This window comes from Pseudochaenichthys georgianus, chromosome 15 (assembly GCF_902827115.2).
Source record: "Pseudochaenichthys georgianus chromosome 15, fPseGeo1.2, whole genome shotgun sequence".
NCBI lineage: Eukaryota > Metazoa > Chordata > Actinopteri > Perciformes > Channichthyidae > Pseudochaenichthys > Pseudochaenichthys georgianus.
Window position 1 is genome coordinate 23,266,874 of NC_047517.1, and position 17,659 is coordinate 23,284,532.

At 41.3% G+C, this 17,659-nt stretch overlaps 1 protein-coding gene across 5 annotated transcripts in view; it reads right to left on the minus strand.

The window, feature by feature from the left end:
- The window catches only part of wdfy4 (WDFY family member 4), a 42,894-nt gene extending 25,299 nt beyond the window's left edge, over positions 1–17,595 (minus strand). The window contains exons 1-32 of one of the 5 annotated variants that reach the window (XM_034099986.2): positions 17,559–17,595; positions 15,892–15,964; positions 14,582–14,833; positions 13,355–13,466; positions 12,483–12,610; positions 12,117–12,245; positions 11,799–11,988; positions 11,049–11,238; positions 10,311–10,471; positions 8,921–9,153; positions 8,693–8,832; positions 8,234–8,364; positions 7,922–8,023; positions 7,580–7,770; positions 5,634–6,325; positions 5,394–5,487; positions 5,080–5,294; positions 4,843–4,931; positions 4,488–4,701; positions 4,189–4,265; positions 3,883–4,101; positions 3,490–3,668; positions 3,157–3,388; positions 2,401–2,546; positions 2,211–2,322; positions 1,938–2,128; positions 1,689–1,841; positions 1,468–1,541; positions 970–1,131; positions 752–849; positions 526–604; positions 190–392 (exon numbers count right to left, since the gene is read on the minus strand). In XM_034099986.2, coding sequence (XP_033955877.1) covers positions 190–392; positions 526–604; positions 752–849; positions 970–1,131; positions 1,468–1,541; positions 1,689–1,841; positions 1,938–2,128; positions 2,211–2,322; positions 2,401–2,546; positions 3,157–3,388; positions 3,490–3,668; positions 3,883–4,101; positions 4,189–4,265; positions 4,488–4,701; positions 4,843–4,931; positions 5,080–5,294; positions 5,394–5,487; positions 5,634–6,325; positions 7,580–7,770; positions 7,922–8,023; positions 8,234–8,364; positions 8,693–8,832; positions 8,921–9,153; positions 10,311–10,471; positions 11,049–11,238; positions 11,799–11,988; positions 12,117–12,245; positions 12,483–12,610; positions 13,355–13,466; positions 14,582–14,833; positions 15,892–15,912 — 5,209 coding nt within the window. In that variant the 5' untranslated portion in view covers positions 15,913–15,964; positions 17,559–17,595. Of the gene's footprint in view, positions 1–189; positions 393–525; positions 605–751; positions 850–969; positions 1,132–1,467; positions 1,542–1,688; positions 1,842–1,937; positions 2,129–2,210; positions 2,323–2,400; positions 2,547–3,156; positions 3,389–3,489; positions 3,669–3,882; positions 4,102–4,188; positions 4,266–4,487; positions 4,702–4,842; positions 4,932–5,079; positions 5,295–5,393; positions 5,488–5,633; positions 6,326–7,579; positions 7,771–7,921; positions 8,024–8,233; positions 8,365–8,692; positions 8,833–8,920; positions 9,154–10,310; positions 10,472–11,048; positions 11,239–11,798; positions 11,989–12,116; positions 12,246–12,482; positions 12,611–13,354; positions 13,467–14,581; positions 14,834–15,891; positions 16,116–17,068; positions 17,153–17,558 lie in introns of those variants that run through there. The other 4 variants (XM_034099985.2, XM_034099989.2, XM_034099987.2 and 1 more) reach the window with 4 other exon arrangements.
- Between the last annotated feature and the right edge of the window lie 64 nt (positions 17,596–17,659).

Below are 17,659 nucleotides of genomic sequence, written 5' to 3' on the forward strand. Positions count from 1 at the left end.
TTAATAAAAATGTATTTGGTCAGTACACACCATTTAAAATCCCTTTGTCTAGTTTAACCTTTAAACATCAGAATGGTGTATCAAGATAATTGAATATCATCACTAAACGGTTCCAGTAAAAGTGGTCAAATTACAACATTGATTTATTTCCCTGCTTCACTGTGAGAAAGTATTCAACTGTGTATGTACCTAAGACAGCAAAGGGTTCCTCCATGCCCTCTATGAGTGTTGCTGGGAGCACCCCCTCTCTGAAGCTGCTCTGCTGGCTGGGACTTGACAGAAAGTGTGTGAGCAGGACGAGACTTATTTTTAAGGTGGTATGGTGAAGGTGGGGCTGAAGGAAGAGCAGGAACCAATCACTGCCCAGGGTATCGAATAAGGCCTTCTGCTGACTACAGGGGAATAAAATCATGACAACACTAATCAGTTAATGTTTCTGCCATGACATTGTGGCGCATAAAATACAGGGAAAATATGTTTTCATTCCAGTTTTGGATCAGCTAAGCAGTGACAGATGCCACTCACTCTTCGATTAGAAGGCTGTCTGAGTTGAGGATTTCACAAAGTGAGAGTAAGAGCTGGTTGCGGATCCAGATGAGGCTGGCTGGAAGACAACATTAAAACAGATTAAAACTATTCTGAGTCAGTACAAGTAACAACTTGTGAAATCTATGATTATTTTGTATCTAGCATTTTATTTAAGAGAGACATGACATATGTAAGGCACTGCATAAGGTGTGGTTGTGTGTACCTGGCATATCCTGTGGTAGATCACGGTCAGATAGCTCATTGCTTCCTTCATCCATGTTACTTAGAGGAGGGAGTGTGTACACCAGGAAGAGCCCAAGTCTGACCAAATAAAAAGGACATATTTTAAATGCAGAGCTATTTTGAAAAACCTAATTGATGTGATATCTATAATTGAAATCATGTGTACTTTGTTGTGGCTGGTTCATCCCCAGACTGTACCTTCTTATGTCAAGAGGAGTGAAGTGAGCTTTGAGGAGGGTTGTGACGACACACAAAATGATCTTAACCTTCTGAACGGTCACAGCGGGATTGGAAAGTTCGAACAGCAGCTTTGGCATTAGACCCATACTGTGCATGGCCGCTGCTTTATTGCTGTCGCTGCTGACAGAGAGGGAAACAGAGAGCACTCATATCAATCACAACCTGTTCCCACAGACAGAAAACATAATTCAGTAATCCATGCCCACGTTCAGCCATGCTCTTCTCTTCAGCGACGGATTCTGTTGAACTCTCCCTTGACTGTTTCGGTAGAACATTTCCTTGATATTGACAGGCTACGGTAGATGTTGACAGAACAGCTGATATCGTATGTTGTCAGACCTGAACAGGAGCCTCTTGGTTGTGTAATCTACCTTGTTGGCCATGTGACTCATATTGAATTAGATGAAAGCGACAACATGTCTGGTCACCCCCACAAATGTGGAATGTGGAAATTACCTCGACGATTTCAGGATTTCAGCAAAGTGGTTGAGAACTGAAAGGTCCAGATTATCTGAAGTGTTCTGCCACACCTGAAAACATAATGAGAGAGAAAACATAATTGTACAATTAGCTTAGAAATGCACTTTAAAACGCTTCAAATATATACTGATTGGGCATAAAAACATCATCCATTCACTACTTCCACATCATTTTTATGGTATAATGTAGAGGCTTACTTCCAGGTCACACAGCAGAGCCTGGAAAGCAGGTGTGTTTTCTAGGCAACCCGAACCAGAGATCAGCTCCACCGACCTGGAGAGATACAGAACCAACTGAAAGGTTCTGTGGCTGACCAGACTGCGCTTCATCTTCAGCAGGAAAGCTAGCAGCTACAAAGACAAAAAAGTAAACATAAAAGACAGATCAGTCTGAGTAAGCTAGCAGATTTGGATACCCAACATGCGATTGTACAAGTTCTGACAGACCTCGTATCCATTGATGCGGTTCATTTCCTGCTGCATTGCAGAGTTGGTCTCCAGCACAGACAGAAGAACTTTGACAGCTGCATACAGAGAGCTATCATCTGGCGCCATTGCAACCAGACTGAGAACAACTGCAGGCCCGCCGACGTACAGCAAACCATTGGATGCACTGCTGGGGGTGAACGTACGGACACCTGGAGGGAAGAGGACCATAATGCATAATGTATGTGCAGCAAGAATCATTGCAAATACATTTTAGAATGACGATTTATTTACCAAAATGTCCAACCAGGGCTGCTCCTATGGTGCGAGCCGTACCACTCAGATGCTGGCTGATATTTTGAGATAGGAACACCGGGGTGCACTGATCCCGAGACGTTATGCCCATCTGTAATTACACACCATGGTTGCTTCTCTGTTTCAACGGCAAAACAAAAAGAACAGTTTTAATATGAACTCTTCTCACCTCTTTAGCAATCAGCCTGCAGTCCACCTCGTTGTAATCCTCTCTGATCTGCACCACAGTTGTCAACTTAGAAATTGCTGGGTTGATGCCAAATGAGATCCTCTCCTCAGGAACCAGGCGGAGAGACTCAGCATCTGGATCAGAGCCTGGAAACAAATAGAGAGGTGAGACAAGCATGAATGAGTAGAAATTCTTAATGAAAGGCAAATATATAGTGTAACCATAATCAGCACTATAAAGTGAGAGAAACTAGTGTTAAATTGTATAAAAAGTGTGTAATTGGTGTAGTAATAACACTTTGTTGTCAACATTATCCTTACATAACGCATGTAAAGTTAGGCCACAACAAATCAACTAGTCTGCAGGGAAAATAATTCATTCATGCATGCTATGAGCACTATGACAACTTGATTTACTGCATGCCAAGACATTTATGAAACAAAAAAAAGTGAACCAAAGTGTTGAACCCTGAAAACTACATTAGCATCTAGAAACAAACTTGTCTAAGTCAAATGTATCTATAAACCACATTTAAAAACGACCTTAGTTGACTTGCAGGCATTACAGGCCTCAACAAAAAATAAGCAACAATGCACACAGCTCCAATCAAGGCACAAACCAAACACATTGGCAGAAGTACCTGTCAGAAATCAGGATGATTGAAACACTGATAAGTAAAGATGCTGATTTACTGTTAGTAAACAAGTCATACTGTAGATATCCTGAATAATTCTTGCACAAGATCTTATGGCTCACCTGTGCTGCGCAGAGCCAGGAAGTTCCCCTGATAGGCGGTGCCTTGAGTGTACATGGCACCCACAGCCTCAGGGCTCAGAGCTTCTTCAAACAGGTAGCAGGGACCCACTCGCCACACCAGGGCAGCATGCTCCTTCCAGAGCGCCGGCGTCCCTATCAGTCCGAACACATCAATCACAGCTGCGGGGTCCATGGAGACGTACTGACCAGGGAACGGCTGAATATACCTCATCTGAGAAAATAATGCATATTAAATATTTGGCACTGAACACTTAAAATCAGTTAAATCATCAGATACCATCAATCATCATCCTTTCTCTCCTCTTGCCCTACCTTTCCTGTCCCTACTGCCTTGCCGTTGAAGTATGCTGTAGCCACACAGCTCTTCTTCACGTCTTTGGCCATGACAACAGCCAGGTGGTGCCACTGACCCGGGACAAGCAGGCTGGAGCAGCGGAACCTCAGTGATGTAGGCAGAGAAGTGGGAGAGCAAACTTCTGGCTCCATCATATCTGTAAATCAAACATGACATTTGGTCGATTTCTGCAGTCTAAACGCATGATGTAACTATCGTGCAGAAGGATTAACTGATGCTTGGAGTTGGTTGAAGGGCGGAAAAATAACTAGAAAGCTCAACAAATTATCCAACTATCTTCAAACTATTTTGTTCATCAAAGAATGTTTTTCAAAGTTCAAATATTGACGACACTTTTATGGCTCTCTTACCCAGGTATGTAAATGCTTCCTCCTCAGTAGAGATGACCAGACAGCCGTCAAAGGCTGAGAAGGAGATGGACAGGCAGATGTACTGTTGTTCAGTCCGGGACATGTGGCGGACCACCGTCAGTAGACGGATCGGGTGGGAATCGCAGGCTGAACTAAAGCGGTTGATCTGGAACCAGCAGGAAAATGAGAGACCAGCTGTAGGGGGAAAACCCCGGCAGTCTAAAATATGAGAAAGCAATGATTAGGAATTTTAATCAGAGTAATTTATGAATATGTAAGTATTAAACATTTTGATTCATTATTTACCTTTTCCAATTCCTCCTGTTGTCATTGAATCAGAAGTCACTCCTTTCACTGTGGACAGAGAGGGCAGGAAAAGGCAGCTGCAAAGCCCACACACAGGGTAAGAAATGAGTAAAAACGGAAATTAGTAAAAAACGAAATACTTTCTAACATGTTTTTAACATTACAGAGCAATTAACTCACAAGCCAAAAACAAGCATTATATGATTTCTTTGAAAATGAAAGGATTAACACTAAAGCAGTTCCTTCTAGTGTATTTATTACTTCAGGACTCCAAAGGTACCCATTAAACAAGGACTCACCCATATCCACTCTCACTCATGTCAAACTCTACAAAGGCGGGTGAGGTGGAGACCCGGTGGGGCCTGAAGGTGCGCGGTGACGTCATGGACACCAGACTGATGATCTGGTGGACGAGGATTGGAGATCTAATAGCTGAAGACTGTAACAAGCTGAAGGTCCGCTTTAGTGTCTTTACTGGAGATCCCGATGAGGCATCTCCCTCTGTGGTGTGACCTTTAGGCAACATAACCAACAATCAGTGTGTTACCTGCTTCATGTCTGTGCTTTAGACCCCATATGTAACTTCAAAATGATTTAATCATACAACAGAAGGATTAAGCCACCATATGTTATTTAAAATAAACAAGTATTTACCATTTGAAACGGGAGCTTTTGCAAGGGGCAGTTGCATGGCCGTTTTGTCTGCCAAACACATGAGTGGGTTCCCTAAACACAGGAACTTTCTGAGAAGAAAAAAGTAGGAAACACACATATGATATGGAATATTGTAGCACAAATACTCCAAATAGTTATTAGACAAACCCAATCATTTAAAAGTCTCCTTCTCTTCAGTGCATTAAGTGAGAACTTCAGAGTCTGAGTATGTTTTACCTGAAGTCTACATGAGTGATGGCCTGGGAAGAGAGCTTCTCCAAGATGCGAGTAATGGGTAGATGCAACGGGTGGTTGGGAGCCATCAACATGCTCCGACAGTGAGTCAGGAGTGTGGAGACCAGCCCCCCCTCGCACACTATCTGACGGTTCGGCTCAGATTTAACCATGGCCTGGATGTGGTTTGCCAGTGAGAACTGTACCTCCATTGAGAGCTGAGGAAAATGGAAATAATGTTGGCTTATTCCTGGGCCCTGTTGTGTATTTAATGATATGCAACATTAGAGACTAACATATACAATATGGACAGGTACCTGGGGGTCCTCCAGTGCAAACACTGATGGAAGGAGAGTCATAATAACTCGGATTGCTCCTGGATGAAGAATAATATGATCACAGGTGAACCTACTGTAAGCCAAGCAAAAAGAAAAGACACATATGGGTTGATACTCCTGATATTAAATCTCACAAAAAAATGTATATGAATGTAGAGGAAATTCATCTTATAGGAAAAGGCTTCCAAGGACTTAAACAAAAAAAAAAGAAATATCCACCTGTACCGTGACTCTGTGCTGACTGTGGAAATACTGGGTGCTGTGTTCCTGGATATTCCCTGTGTGTCCTCCACAGACTGCAGGCCTGATCCCAAGTGGACAGGAGGGGACCCTGAATACACTCCTTCACACCCTTCATCTGGCTCTAGTTCCAAGTGTAACTCCAGAGGAGAGTAAGTCCCTGTTGCAAACTGGTCAAGATAGGACAGCAGCCTCAAACATGTCCGCAGAGTGACAGGAAGAGTAGGCTGCTGTGTTGTGGAGGCAGATGAGGGAGCCACAGGGGCCTTTGCTAACCCAACAAACTGGTGAAAGCTCTTTCCAGAGGACTGTTCGTCCTCTGCCGTCTTGAGGAAGGAGCCCTCCTCTCCATCAAACTTCTCTTTCTCAGGGCGTTCTGTGTGGAAACAGCCTAGCTGGAGTAGAGCCTCTGACAGCCTTTCATAAAAGCCACCAGTCTCAAAATGGTGTGCGTTTACTGTGTGCAGATGCACTGCCAGGGCCAGAATGTGGAGAGTGAGGAGAAGGAGGTCCAGCGGCAGTTTGTGTCCCAGGGATTTCCACACTGCTCCCTGGGGAGGATCGGACAGAGCTCCTTCCATGTCAATCACCAGAGACAGCAGTCCAGTGAAGCCTCCTGCTCTCCTGAAGGCGTCCCAGCTGTTAGGGCTCTCCAACACCTTCAGCACCGACTGAAATACAGAAGTGATGGAAAACACTCAATAAGTTGATCTTGGTGAATTTGAATTATTGGTATGACTCAGGTGAGTGTCTTGATGAAGCTGTCTGGCTTGCTATTGGGAAAAATAGAACCTGATTTGATTTCTTTATATCACTAATTTACTGTGGAGGGCCTTATGATTCATATTACTGGAGTTCTTCCTATATTGGTGATGCAATATAGGAAGCATATTTGTTTCTTAATGACATTACAGGTAAAGTGATTGTTTTAGTGGAATAGTAGGATCTTTAAGCATAATGTAATGATTATCGGGATAATATTGAATTGATATCTTGAATCACAATTATCTTGGGCAAAATAACAAAAACATAAAATGCTTAATTTAGAGAGAAATTATTTTGATGACAGACAGCTAGAAGTCTCAGCATTTAAACGCACCTCGCTGGTCAATTAAAAACAATGTTGTGAAAAATAGATGAAACGTATAGATATATCATAAATCATTTCTGGTAACTAGTTTTTAGAGGTGAACGAAATTACATTAGCTTTATTCAATTTAGAGACCTAATCCATCAGGTAGTAATGTGTGAGGCAGAACGCAGAGGGAAATGTGATTAACTGAAACTGGAGTAATCACAATGGCTCTTAACATTTGCCAACCCAGGTCGCATCCAATCTGATTGCCACCTACTTTAACCATGTTAGTACCAAGAACACACACACACACACACACACACACACACACACACACACACACACACACACACACACACACATCCTCACACACACAATGACAAGCTCCTGCATGCATTCACAAACAATCAAAAGCATACACATTCACACACTTTGATACACACAATATCTGCAAGTAAGTGCTCTTCTTACTGCCATCTATAAAATCGGACACATACAGTGTATGTGTAACTTGGTTAGGCCTAATTAGATCTCTGTCCCACTCACTGATCTGATAGAGGTGGTAATCTTCAGAGTGCCACAGCACAAGGCTGCTGGCCTAATCAAATCGGACCAGAGTTAACAGCTAAACCTGTTTTAGCAAATCAATCTGCATTTGTCTATAATGTAATCGGGGTCCCACATGCTAAGGAAATAAATTCACTAGCTGATTATGTTTTAAGTGCATTACAATTTGTTATGATTTGATGTACGTAGAGTGGAGACTACGTCTACAGTTCAGCTGAGATCACTGCACATCTGAGTGTGTGTGCTGTGTCTGGGACTGTGGGTGCATGTAGAAGGTAAGTACCTTCAACAGGTCCCGCTTCAAACCAAGTTCCTGCTGCGTCGAGGAGCAGAGGGCTCCTATGGCTGTACTCATAAACTCCTCAGGATTTATTTCAGCTAGCTGCTCCAAAATGTTCAGAGTGGGACCTCGATACTGATCCTCATCCAAGAAGATCTTTATGTAGGGAACCATACCAAGGTCTCGCACTGAAACTGGAATACACACACAAAAATAAGTATACAACAGCAGTTTCAAGCCATTCATAAACATAAACATAACATTAATAAAATAAACACACAATTATGCAGATGGTGAAAGAGAAAGGTATTCAATAAAAGAACAGACATGACAAAATGTGAATACCTGTGTTTTTGATGGAGCGTAACGTGAGGGTTGACACAAGTTGAAGCATACAGGTAGTGAGCAGTCTCTCACTGTCCTCCACACTTGGCAGCTGCTGGGGATCTAAACACACAAGATAACAAATGTGACTGCTGATCCACACCTGCTGGCCTAAGGACAACGGTCCACATCAATAGTATGCAATCACTGGCTGGCTGTGTTGCTCAAACACAAATTTGCTTTAATGGTGTGTTCTTGTGGCAAACGATCGCTCCCTGTTTGTACAAGCATGATTACATCAGAAGTAGAGGAAACAATTATGTTGGTTCATACTTATTTGAGGAGAAGAGACAACTCCAGCCTTCCTGAGGATTTTCGCTCTCCTACGAATTTCGCTGAGCAGCAGCTCCAGCAGGCCCCAGTCACTCAGAACCTCAACTAGCATACCGCTGTGCACTGTCATCCTGCAGGGCCGAGGACACATGATAACATTTAGTATTACACTACCAAAAACTAAAGTTTAACAAACTATCAATTTGCCATTTAGAATTGATGGTTATTATAAAGTGTTACAGGCTATAATTTGGTTATTCTTCTATTTAAAAGGGACAGTTCACCCCAATATCAAAGACATCACTACAGGTTAAAGGGACACAGTATTTTACTTAAGGGTGAACTTCCTTTTAAATAATAGTTTATGAGTGTGTTTATCTAAAAAACATAAAATTCTAACTGAAACCAGATAAATTGGTAGGGAAACTTATTTTAGGTGTACCAACTATCATTGCTCACCTGTGGAAACACTTGAGAGCCACCACTCCAAAATCAATCCCGGTAACTCCTCCTGCCAGCGTCCCAGTCCAGCTCTTCTTCAGCACACCCAGCAGTGCACGCAAGGTCTCGTGGGGGATGTAGTTCAACTTAAATATCACCTGTAGGAAAGCATTTAATATAACTTCAAATGCATGTTGTATCAAACTAAAAGTATGCATAGGTACTTTGTTGTCAACTAAGTCATACCATCTCTAGCATTGAGAAGAACATTTTCTGGACTGCTACAGGTTTACACCACACACAGGCAGCCAGCTGGGCCATCGACTGGACAGTCCACTCCAAGAGGAAGAAATTAGCTGGGTCCCTCTCCCATATCGTCTGCAGGGTACAAAGGAGCTGGCAGCACAGCAGCGAGTCCTGGGATCGCAGCAATGAGGCCTGCAGCAGGTTGAAGGCGGGCAGGTTTTTTACTGATGAACCTGCAGAAGGGTACATTAGAAGATAAAGAATACAAACAGTGTCAGTAAAATGTTTTTGTGAAGGGTTGTGTCAGCCATTTAAAAAAGGTCATACTGAATATAATATGGTCTGCAGCTTGGTTCATCTTACGTTTGAGTATGGATACAATGTATTCTTGAACTGTAAAAACAATATCAACCAGAGGTCAATTAAGTCAAAATATGTTTTAAAGTTTATGCCCAATTTATCAGATTTAGCTCTGGCAAGGACAATTCCATAGAAAAATGAAAACCAATAAATAACAAACATCCTTTAACAAAGAGCACATGCTGAATCTCATAAGCCAATTGAGTTATCCATACATAGATATATTGTAAACAAACAACACAACATGCATGAAGGCAAAATAAAAGTAGTATAATCTGCCTTGATAGAGTTTGTTTTCTCAATTGTCAAAATATTAAGACATGGTCTTAGATTTTGGAGCCAAAACATGCTTAAAAATATATACCTGGTTAGTAATAGAATTCATTTCCCCACTTAATCTAAATTGCATCAGAACCAAATAAGATCAGCGCAAAACAGTCCCTGGTCCCTTTGCTGGAAAGAGATCTACTCCTTGATATGATGGATGGGTGCTGTGTGTGTCTGTGTGTTTAATTGGATGGGTGTGTGTGTGTTGATTATGGACACTCTATTTATGAGTGTTGGATGGAGGTGTGTGTGCTTCTATGATAGATGGCTGGTTGCTGTAGGCCAGTGGTGAATGGATGTGGAGCATCCTAACAAAGTTAGAGGGGAAGCCTCCACTTCATCATCCCAGACATAATCACCTCAGCTTCCTGTTAACCTGAGGGGTGTTGAGCTCTGCAGAGGGGGAGCAGGGGGGAACCGCGAGTAAGGGTGGGTGGGAAATCAGCGAAGTGGGGTGGAGCAGTTTGGGTGTGTTATATTAGGGCAAAAGCACAAAAGAGGGATGACCTTTGTGGTCATTTGGGGGGTTCACTCTCTTCCCTAAACCTACTTTTGCAGAGTCATGCCTGTGATGATAATTAGATGCTTGGGAGTGTGCATTTTGAGGGGTTCAGAGTGCATCCTCATGGTGCAATCAACGTTTCAAGATAATTAGGGTGGTGTGGCCAGAGAATACAGAAGTTACAGTGAAGACTAAACCTACCTTTGGTAAGTGGCGGGTCAAACTTGAAGGCGGGAGGTTGTGGGTTGGTGACACAAAGAGCCACTTTCAGCTCAGTTTTACCAAGCAGGGTGAGAGAGGCAATGAGAGCCAGCAACTCCTCCACAGGCTGGAACTGATCCACAGACACTCCTCCCTCACAGCTTAAGGTGGTGAGATGAAAGACAAACTAAAGTTAGAGGTGCATTTAGAGAATATGATACAAAGTCCAATACCAAATATACATCTAGAGGAAAATCTGAACTTTGTCATTTGTATTTGTTTGACTTGTGTATTGTAAATGTGCTTGTTTATATTGTCACTTGTAATTGTTCTGCTTTTTGTTACCAGCCTTGGGTTTACAGATGTTAAATACTTTTAAGGCTGTATTACTCCAGCATGTTTAATCTGCCGTTTAAATCTTTTGAAACTGATACAATGAATTAACGTGCATTGTCTTTAAAAAAAAAAAAAAAACAATACTAAAAAACAAATAAATGAATAGCAGAGTCTGGTCTCAATGTACTGACTCCAAGAGCAGAGGAATTACCTTCATTTGAAGAATTGTGCCCTTTGAAGGGCTCTATATTTACACCATGAAATTCTCCTTCACTTCTAAGTATTTACTCTGAGAACAAAGAGCCTTTTGATGCTTTTTCTCTTTATTAACCAAGTAAACACATTATTCAAGTCACATTGCAATCGTTTCATTCTTCGTTTGTTTATGTCTCTTTATCTCACCGTTGTAGGATGTTTTCGAGGGCCTTGTAGCCGTTCATGGTGTCAAACTCCACAAAGAGGGCTGGATTGAGAGGGTATGTGTCTCTTATAAAGCTGAACACAGCCACGGCCACCTCGGCTAGCAGCGGCCCAGAGACGTCGGCACTGATGAGCAGCAGGTTCTGGATGCAGATACGCACACAGTTCTTTTCTAAGGAGTACAAAGACAGAGCTCTTGGTAAGTAACTTGACAGAGATGTAGAACAATAGTGTCCTCACACATTCATCATCACAAACAAGAAATGCTTTAAGCACAGTTCTCTTAAGACTTTACAGTAACACAATACATGGTCAAGTAAAATATTTTACTCATGGCCTTATTTCACCCAAGTTAAACCAACTGTTATAAATGATCTTTCTAGCATAAAGCTATAGAGTTATGTAAGAATAAGTCATGGTGGAGTGCCAGAGTAAACTTGTGTGCAGCGGAACATTTCAGTGAATTATCTGCTGATGGAGGCATCATGTGAAACATACTTTCACTACGTCTCTCTGTTAGGATGTGTGGTCATGTGTCTCTGTATAATCAACCCATTCCTAAATATATCAGTCCGTCTGCACAAATGACTTCCCCAAGATCTTATTATTCAATTTCTGTGGAGTTTTCCGAGAAATGTATAAACGTATGTGTTCAGTGGAACTGATGGAATATAGTCTTTTATAACCAGAAAACATTTAAATGATAAACAGAAAAGTGTTGTGTTCCCTCACCTTGCAAGTTCGGGATAGTGTTGGTTGTTGCTACAGCAGACACTGCTTTGAGGACGCGGGAGGCCTGATGTCTCCAGGTGACGCTCGTCTGGTCCCATAGTGAAGTGAGGCCGATGATAAGACACTGAAGTTCCTGAGTTTCCACCAGACTCTCCACATTGACTGGGTGCCTACACAGCTGAATGAGAACCTGGAAGAGAGCAGGGGCAAGAAGTGTAGAGTAAGATGGAAATCCAATGAAAAAGAATAGGCAAGTAAAGCTTGCAGGTTGAGAAGGGGGAATACGAAGAGAAAACAAAGACACATTTTGGGCCTGACCTTTGTGAGCAGCTCCTGAAAGGTTTCTTCTGAGGCCGAGTTCTCCTTTTGAGCAGGTAGGCACACTAGCAGGTACAAACATTTCACCAGAGCAGCGGGAAGCCCTGGGTTTATACAGGACAATACATCCTGCAAACACACACACTAATCAGTCCAATATCTGAACAAAAAAACATTATACTTTAATTATGAAAATTCAAAAAGAAACGTAACTGTTATTAAATATAATAATTTTAATTAGATAGATATGGTGGTAAATATCAATAAATGAATGTTGAATTTTGAACAATGTCACGATGACATACTGTATGTTGCCATGACTGCCATAAAATGTAAAAAGCCTTCAACAACAGCCTTTTGACTCACTGAGCTGTCAGCTGTCAGCAGCAGCAGAGACTTCAACAGCAGCCATCCTTGATTGTCTCGCTTCTCACAGTTTGTCTCCTTAGTATCATACCTCTGGAAGAACCGCACCACCTCGCAGCGAGCCCCCTCTGAACACAGAAAACTCAACAGGATTAAACATGTGCTAACAATTACACTTACACTAAGGGCCATGAACAAAGGCAAAAAGAGAGAAATACTGGCTGGATTATCGGTAAAACTACCGCCCCATGATAACAAATACTAACCATAAAATCTTAACTCACATTACAGTCAAGTGCACTGGCGTCTAAATAGAAAGCAAAATGCATACGTCAAAGAATTGGGGCGGATTGTGGTCTCACAAGGTTTCATTTCTATTTTCAGAGAGAACATTTGCATTACTTTTCTGTTTTTAGGCAATTTATTTTAGTATGACAGGGTCACCGAAAAAGATTTACTGAGGCTTGCATTGGGTAAAGAAATCACACTTTTGTTGGTAAATAGCTACTACATGCAACATGTTAGCACAACATTAAACTAGACCCTATACCTGAGCTACGTCAAAAACCAAGAGCATCCACTTCCCTAAAAATGTAAAAGGCGCCTGCTTCATACCTCCAATGAATTACATGTAAAACCAGCAAAAGAAGGACAGAGCTTAAGACGCAGAGAGAATACAATCTAAACAAATAGTGACAGAAAACTGTCAGAACATCAGTAGATAAAAGTGACATCAGAGAAGGAATCCAAACATTTTACACTATCAAAAAAACTACTGGAAAAGTACCCGAAAAACACTGAAAATGCAGAAGTAGGAACAAGGTAGAAAGTCCCTGAACGAGGAAAAAAATAGTGTAGTGTTTGCTTGTTACCTGCATGTCTCTCTGCCAGTCGGGTATGGATGTTATAGATGACGGTATCAGCAGTAAGAGCTGCAAGCCCCTTTAAGTTCAAACCTTCAAGTCTGCCTCCATCCTCACAGACCTGGGATCAGAGAGGGGAGAGTGCATCATACAGTACAGGAGTCAGGAGCACAAAAATAATGGTATCTAAATCTGTCTGTAATAAGAATTATTTGTATGAAATTACATGTTACCATATTATAGTTGACTATCGGTTGCGTTGGGTAATGCACTTCACTATAAATAATAGAAGCTAGTAGAAATCTCATTTAACTGAGTTTGCTGTTCTTAAATGAGGCCCTACGTTCAGGTCAAATCTTTAGTCATGAGGCTTATACAGTTAAGTGTAATCAACACACACACGCACATACACACACACACACAGATCTACAATCAATCCAAAAGAGTGATTACGTCTGCAGCTATGAGCTCAATCAATGGGGTTACACCGAGTGTGTGCCTGGGTAAAAAGGTTTCTTCATAACTATGACGCTATTCAGATGATTCAGCTCAGGGCCAAACAGCTGACTGCCGACTCATGCCGTTTCATTCAAGCAGTCTGGAGCACTTTTTCAAACGGTGTCCAGAGGCCCCCAGTTATCCTTTCCAGGGTTGGGTTCTCATTCAAACAATTGTTACCCTCCTGCTATAATCAATTAATGATTCCCCCATTTCAAAATAGCCTCTATTTATTTGTTTCAAGAGTTTCACAATAGAAACAAATGTAACTTAATTAACATTAGAAAAAAGCATAAATCACTTGATGAACAGCATATGCGAGTGCATTGCTATCCAAATATATAAATATAACTATTGGAATCAGCCATAACTTTCTTTGATTAGCATGGACACACTATAATAGATTTGTTTTGTTTCAACTTTTACCAAAGATGGTATGTTATTGGTTTGTTTGTCTGTTTGTATGGCCAGATTGTAATCAGGCGCCAAAGAAGAACAAATTGTAATTTTCAGCAAATACAAATCATGAGGCAGATGCACTAATAATTTTTTCCATTTGTTAACAATCAAAGATGGGGCATGGGGCCTTGTTTTGAATGTTATTTATTTGAACAGACTGTGATGTAAAATTCCCTCTATAGAGGACAATAAAGAGTGAATCTGCATAACTTTGAAAATGATGCATGAATGAAAATGTGGGATTAATTGGTCACACATTATTGTCCAAGTGAAGCTTACCTGTATGTAGAGAGGCAGGACATTGACTAAATGTTCCTCTCTCTGCTCTAAAGGAACATGGTCAGTTCTCTGGTCAGGGCTCGTGTGAATTCCCAGCTCTTGCAGTTGTTCTCTGAGCACTTGTGCGAGTTGGGGATTCTTACAAGAGCCCTCCACTTTCTCCACCTTCACCTCCACAGAGACCGATAACTCCCCTGAAGCACTCAGCTCTCCGGTTTCCTTATTGATCCTTTCCCCTTTAGCAGCCTGGTCCTGAAGGGGGGGGGAAAGAGCCAACAGTGAGAAATCCTCAAATTGTTCCATTCTTTTTTTAGAAAGCCCAAGTTTAAAAAGTACCCAACATATCTCACAATCATGTTTCCTTAGACTACTGTATCTCACTTCCTCAAATAAATGTGTCCAAAACCAGCCTTGCCCACACATCACAGTCTGCATCGAGACATCAGCAGATAGAAGAACAAACAGTCATGTGCCATTTTCATTAACAAGTTATCAAACTCTGTGATAGATCCGTACATTTGGTTGATGCCAATATTTCAGTAATTGGAATCACACATGCTAGGAAATTATACGTTTACATTTTTTTCTGCAATAGTTTTATACAAAATGCTAGCATTTTGTACCTTTTTCTTCTCCGTAATATTTTGGAAACAGTCAGTGTGGAGCAGTTTTGGAATACCTTATCAGTCCCTTTATTTACAAGGGAAATTAGCTTGATAATTTGAGGTGTACAAAACATAGCGAATCAGGTCTCTGTTCTTACGAAAATAATTGTGACACTGATAAACCCTAGGAGGTTATGTCCATATCAGTTGTCCCTTATATTGTGATTGCAATACAATTTATCTTGTTCACAAAGCTGCTCCCTAGGAGACATGTTACTCTATGACTGAGGCTTTGGCTTGAGCAGTGTTTTCTCATTGCAGTGATACTACTTTAGGTACTTTCTGTTAAGTCAAACACACATGGTGAACAATGAGTGGCATTAGTAGAGGCAGACTGCTAAACTGATTAGCCAGAGCCAGTTGAATCGGTTATGATGGTAAGTAAAGGAAAAGGGAGTTCACATTCCAGAGAAATTCATTAATACTTTGAGGTTTTCTCATGTGAGTGTGTAAGAGAGACCCATGGCAAGAAGGGGCAAATCCATCCAGTCACAAGTGGCTTGTGAAATGTACCAGCAACACATAATCATATATTGACAATGATATACAATAAAGTATTACAGTGTGAAATACACAAATACTGTTACAGTAATACTTCAGCCACCTTTATAGCATTTTTAAAAAGAAACTTAACACATACCTTACCTGTACTTGTGTGAGAGCCATCTGGGAATTTCCTAGCTCCAAGAGAACGCTGTCATCCTTGTTGTGTTGTTCACTGTTCCCGTGTCAGAAGGAAAGACAAGCAAAGACCTGATAAAACATGACTTCGGTTTGACTGTGCTGACAGACCCTTCTGTAAAACTACCCGCCCCTCACTAATCTGCAACAAGCTGACTGAACTTTGAACAAGCAGAGCAACTCAGATCAGCTGGCGCAGGTCATGTGCTTTCTTACTTCCTTAGAGAAGCAGAAGTGAAAAAGTGTTGTTCAGCCTGTTGGATGTGGCCCTCCCACCAAAGCTCAAAGAAGAGTGCCTTTTCTTTTTATAGATATGTCAACTTAGACTGGAATGGTATGAATCAAAGTGACGGGATCCCATGACTCACCAAAGAAGCCAGGTCAACACCACTTGTAATAAACAGGTTTATGTGCAGAGAATAAAGGCTTTGATTTGCATGTGAAAGAATGAACAACTAATTATGTTTTTCTTCTAATAATTACTGTCAGGTCTATATGACTATTATAAAAAGGTAAACGCACTTTTAAAAACATTAGAAAACACCCAAACTTTTTCTTTGTTTTACATTTGGTTGACCTAATGGTCATGTAATCATACTAACCAAGGTAACCATCTGTTGGTCAGTGTGGTTTGAATGCTTGTTTAGGGTTACTGCACTGAGATTGGGCAACTAAAGTGTTTCTATTGATAGAACACAAATAAAACCAGTGCTGAAATAACTTGCTAAACGGCGCCATCGTGTGGGTTTAAATAGCATACACATATAGAGACAGCAACATAAAGAAAAGTGTGTCCCACAAAGGAAAAAACTGCTCAATTAGAGTACAAATGGCCTTTTGTTTACTGAAGACATTTTGGTAGGACCCCAAATACCGATGTAGTTAAGTGTATACATTAAGTTAGCACTATCGGTTGTTTTCCAAATTCCTGGGCATATGTGGCGTATGGAAATTCTAGGTGGGTCTAAAATGTAAGGAAAACATTAATTGAATTGAAACTACTGAATCCTAGAGAGAAAATTCAACATAGGCTATCTACAGAAAAAGAGGAAAGACATTTTAATTACAATAAGGAAACATCACAATACACCTGCTATTTTACTCTTTAACGTAGATACCCCACCCGAAACAAAGGAATTACCTTCACCTGCTGAAATTGATGCCACACTGACACGAGCTCGTCGGCGCGTTACCTACTATTGCCTTCAAGCCATTGTATTCCCTCTGCAGGCTGTAGTTTAAAGAGATAGGGCTGCAGGCCCTGCCTAGTGTTGTCTCAAGTCGATAACGTATGCTTTGACAGAGCTGTAGCTAAGTCGTAGCATCATATTTCTAAAGTGTTAACAAACTTTAATAAGCTGACAGAAGGTTCAATTGATACGATGTCGTTTTCCCCGCCGGGGTAAAAAAGTCCTCTCATTTCAGTCGCTGTCGCTATCAGTCTCTGCACTGCAGGTTAAAGTCTCGCTGTGCTAAAATACCTAGCCTAGGCTATTTAAATGAATGTCCTACATTGTCAGTTTCCAAAACTAATGTTACGCTTCAAAACAACATGTATAAACAGTCTGCAAATGCCTGTATCAACATTCCAATGCTACACTGAAACCCTAGTAATAAACTTTTGGCGTTACCAGATCGTCTCTGCAGACACCGTATTTATAGGAACCACGTGTTTTGTTGACGCGCTGACATCAAAGGCCATGTGACCTGATGCGGCCAATTAGGTGTCCAG